The sequence below is a fragment of the Marmota marmota genome, unplaced genomic scaffold (genome assembly GCF_001458135.2).
Source record: "Marmota marmota marmota unplaced genomic scaffold, marMar, whole genome shotgun sequence".
In the NCBI taxonomy this organism is placed as follows: domain Eukaryota; kingdom Metazoa; phylum Chordata; class Mammalia; order Rodentia; family Sciuridae; genus Marmota; species Marmota marmota.
Window position 1 is genome coordinate 128,631 of NW_025999932.1, and position 4,518 is coordinate 133,148.

The window sequence follows — 4,518 nt, forward strand, 5'->3', positions numbered from 1 at the left end:
ATAAATTAAGCAGTGTCCTAAGTGATGTGTTTAAAAAAAAAAAATTTGCTTTTTTGTGTGTGTGGGTGGGGTGGGGGGGTGGGGTATTAAGAATTTAGCCCAGAGGCACTTAACCACTGAGCTACATCTCCAGCCTTTTTTATTTTGAGTCTCACTAAACTGTTTAGGGTCTTGTTAAGTTGTAGAGAGTGACCTTGAACCCTCCTGTCTCAGGCTCCCAAGTTGCTGAGATTACAGATGTGTGCCAATGCACCCAGCAAAAAAAGCAATTTCAAAGAAGAAATAATACTTTACAAATAAATCATACATTTCATAAGAGATAAATTAATGAACAAGAGATCCAAAAAACAATAGTGATAATACCAATCTCCCTCATCTATGCATCTAGCAATAAAATTAATGTGCTTAAACACATAGATGAGTGGTTTTTAAAAAAGCATGTGAGCACCCAGAATGTATAATATACCTATCATTTTAAGATGAAAAGCAGAGTAACCAAGTTCCTTCATAAATCTTACAATTATGGAGACAGGTGGATCTTTGGGTGATCACTAATGGGGGAAGGTCTCTTTCTAAGTAACAAAAATGTTCTACAACTGAGGTTTGCACAGATATGAATATATTAAAAGCCATAGAAACTGTACACTTTAAATGGATAAACTATCTGGTACGTGAATTTTATCTTAAACTATTAAAAATAAAGGAATAATGATCCAGGTTATTGGCCTGACTGAGGGTCATTCACTAAGACAAATCTCTTGCAATTTCATGGTGGTAAGAAGCACATAAACTGAAGCATACCAAACACAACATTCCCTGCAAACAAGTTCAGCTAGGTAAAGTTCTTTGGGTGGGAAGGTCCAAAACACTGTTAGAACAAAGTAAGCAAGATTATTCCTCCTGAGGGTGCAATTCATGGCACCTCATCTGAGAAGCAAGTCTAAGGTTAGCCTCTCAGACACAGCCTCAGAGGATATCATTAGTTTCCAACATATGGTTTACTCAGAAATTTCTCAGACTCTTTGGTTTTGGTGGGGAAATAAGCTGGAAATCATAATTACTTTAATAATATACAAGTAAAAGAAAGTTTGCCACTTAATATGGGCATTTCCTACTGCTGTTTCTGAGGCATGCTAACAAAACTACCCACCGAGGACTGTGACATTTCCCAGTCACTGGAGGGGTCTTTCAAGCCACTTTCATCCTTCAGGTATTTTTCAAATAGTCTTTTGTTGATTGGTTCCTCCATATCAAGAATATCAAGAGCTTGCTGGTGCTCTTTTGCAGCATACTATGCAGGAAACAGACATACAATTCATCAAACATGACTTCTAGATTTTAAACGGACAATATATCCACTTAAATTGTCTGAACTACAATTTTCTTCATATATGTCAGCTTTTAGTAAATAAGTATTTCATAGCAAACAATACTAAAGAAAAACACATTTCCTCACAAAATACTACAATAACCTGCCAAATTCCATTACCCAAATTCTCACATATACATACATAAGGGAAACAATGCTCACATAATCAATTTTTATTAAATAAAAAGGAAAAATAGCATACTTACATGGCATCTAGCTGCAAGGTAACGACACGCTTCATACAACTAGGAAAGAAATTATTTTTAAAATTGTCACATATTTTCATTTTAAAACAAAACTGTAAGCACAAGACAGCTAGTTTTATAATTTCTCCTTTCACTCCTGCAGCAAAAATTCCAGTCTCTTATCCCATATTCAACACAAACCTACTGTTTACCAGGTACCACGAATTTAAAAAGTAGTGAAAATGTTACAGTGGTGGTGGGGGGGGGGGGGAAATGAACACAACACAAAACACTATAATAGCACTAGCCAGCTGAAAAAAAAACATCTGCAGGGGAAGCCAAGTCAGAAGCTGGTTGGGCAGCAGAATGTAGCATAAACACCTGCTACCATGTCCAAGGAACTAAAAGGTGCCCAACTGGAGTATGCACTATATGCATTGAAACGGCAGTGATGGAACCTCCACGTCTATTAAGACGTCTGAGTTTATCCAGTGGGCAGAGGGAAATCACTGAATGATTTTTTGGGTAACACAATCAGAACTGTATTTTAGGAAATTCTCCCTTGTGATAGTTTGTAAAAAGGACTGGATATAGGAAAGGTGGAAAGGAAGAAAATGTTACTGAAGAAAAAACAAGAAGGTGGACTCCAACTAATAAATTGAAGGCCTCACTTATGTAAGTGGTAAGAAAATCTAAAGAAATGCTCACAGTTTCAGAGCTACATACAAATAGGATTTCCAAGCCCATGCATGATGGTATGTGCCTGTGATCCCAGGAGTTTGTAACCAGCTTGGGCAACATAAAGAGACTTCATCTCAAAACAAACAAACAACAACAACAAAAACACAATTTTCAGAACTTAGTGACTAGATGGGATGAGGAAGGAAGGAATAAAGTGATAAATTAGGAAGAAGTTTTCATTCAAAAAAAGGTGAATTTCTTTAAACATGTGAGAATAAACAAAACATACACCTAAAATACCTATCTAATGACTGTTTTACAGCTTCGAAAACTTTTAAGTTTACATTATTAACATACTTACTTTGTCCAGTTTTCGTGACCGAAGTGCATGGGCTGCTCTATGATATTGTGCTGTCAGATAAAGACACTGAGCCAACCAATAAACATCCTGGGGATCCTCTGGAGAGGACATTAAATAAATGGTCAGAGGTAAAAAGTGAAATTTTTAAAGATCAGTTAGAAAAAAAAATAGCATTGGTCACTTACCATGAGAAAGTGAAGCAACTTTGTCTGCCCAAAACAGAGCACTTTGATACTGTTGCTGCAAACAGAAACAAACAAGGGGTGACTACCCTGTCATTCCCACAGCTCTGAACAGATGTGTACTATTATTAGAATGCCATATATGAAGTCAGCACAGCAACACAAGTTTTTACACATAGCAAGGGTCTACCAACCACGTTTTTTCTTATAGGTCGACAAGGGTGAGTTTTAGTTCAATGGTACAAGTAAAACATACTCAGATCTTTGTATATACAATTCAAGAAAGTAATTTGGTTTTTAAAAGTTCATACACAAGCAAAAAAAAAAAAAAGTACCTACAAGCACAAACAGCAGACAACTGAAATGATTATTCTACAGTATTTTCCAATATCTAGTCATTAGCATTTCCTGTGTAGACAATTGCAGTAAGTTGTTAATGGGTCCCAAAGAGGAATGTAGTACATAAAACACTACGCAAATACCTTAGTTGTAATATTCACAGCACTCAAAAACACACATCAACTATCAATGACCACAGGGAGGGTCACCTCCTCTAGTCAACTATAACAAAAACGCTGACAAAAAGAAAGCCACTCACAAATTTGTCAAAGCTAGCTCTAGTCCCTGGTTCTCACCCCTGGCGGGGGTCGGGATCAGTTCCCCAGATGCAAACCCAAACAGAGCTGCAGACAGGCGGGCAGAAGGAAACCCAAACAGAGCTGCAGACAGGCGGGCAGAAGGAAACCCAAACAGAGCTGCAGACGGGCGGGCAGAAGGAAACCCAAACAGAGCTGCAGACGGGCGGGCAGAAGGAAACCCAAACAGAGCTGCAGACGGGCGGGCAGAAGGAAACCCAAACAGAGCTGCAGACGGGCGGGCAGAAGGAAACCCAAACAGAGCTGCAGACGGGCGGGCAGAAGGAAACCCAAACAGAGCTGCAGACGGGCGGGCAGAAGGAAACCCAAACAGAGCTGCAGACGGGCGGGCAGAAGGAAACCCAAACAGAGCTGCAGACGGGCGGGCAGATGCAAACCCAAACAGAGCTGCAGACGGGCGGGCAGATGCAAACCCAAACAGAGCTGCAGACAGGTGGGCAGAAGGAAACCCAAACAGAGCTGCAGACGGGCGGGCAGAAGGAAAGGCTGGGCCCGGGCAGTCTGCTCAGAGGCGCCCCACGGACTCTGACAACAGCCCCCGTTATTCCTCTCAACGTGCCACACGGAAGGGATCGCGAAACGCTGACTAAACTAACTTCTGGAAGACAAAAACGCTGCCTTGCGGCCTGCTGCAGAAACCCGGCTACAGCGCTTCGCATTCAGTCCCGAACACCGCATCCAACGCGCCTGCCCCGCTTCCCTGTTACAGGGCCAGCGGGCCCTTCGGCACAGGGACGCGACCTCGCCCGCCTCCCGGGGAACCCCACGCAGCGCGAGCTTCGTACCCGGCCTTCCAACACGCTGGGTCTCGTCTTTATTCGCGTGAAGCGCCACAAAGAGTCACAGCTAACCCTCTCGGACGCACGCCTCCGGCCAGCCGAACCCCAGGCCGCTTCCTCTGAACGCGCCTCGGCTCCCTCAGGCACCGCGGGTCCCAGGCCACCGCCAGCGCCCTCCCGCGGCCCCGCGTGCCCCGGCCGCCCCGCACCTGGTCCAGGTACTGCCGGACACGCTTCCGCAGCCGCTCAAGGTTCATGGCCGCACGGCCGGCCGACTGCGCGCCACCGTCGCCGCCCTCCAAAGC

The 4,518-nt window shown here is 43.4% G+C and overlaps 1 protein-coding gene across 5 annotated transcripts in view; it reads right to left on the reverse strand.

Annotated features, from left to right (window-relative positions):
* Cdc16 (cell division cycle 16) overlaps nt 1–4,512 on the reverse strand; it is a 27,264-nt gene extending 22,752 nt beyond the window's left edge. For 4 of the 5 annotated variants that reach the window (XR_007346594.1, XM_048800565.1, XM_048800566.1 and 1 more), the window contains exons 1-5: nt 4,423–4,512; nt 2,782–2,836; nt 2,597–2,694; nt 1,576–1,614; nt 1,151–1,291 (exon numbers count right to left, since the gene is read on the reverse strand). Coding sequence is in view for 4 of the 5 variants with exons in the window: in XM_048800565.1 (XP_048656522.1) it covers nt 1,151–1,291; nt 1,576–1,614; nt 2,597–2,694; nt 2,782–2,836; nt 4,423–4,470 (381 nt within the window). In the remaining variant the exon portion in view is untranslated. Of the gene's footprint in view, nt 1–1,150; nt 1,292–1,575; nt 1,615–2,596; nt 2,695–2,781; nt 2,837–4,219; nt 4,371–4,422 lie in introns of those variants that run through there. The other variant, XM_048800567.1, reaches the window with a different exon arrangement.
* Between the last annotated feature and the right edge of the window lie 6 nt (nt 4,513–4,518).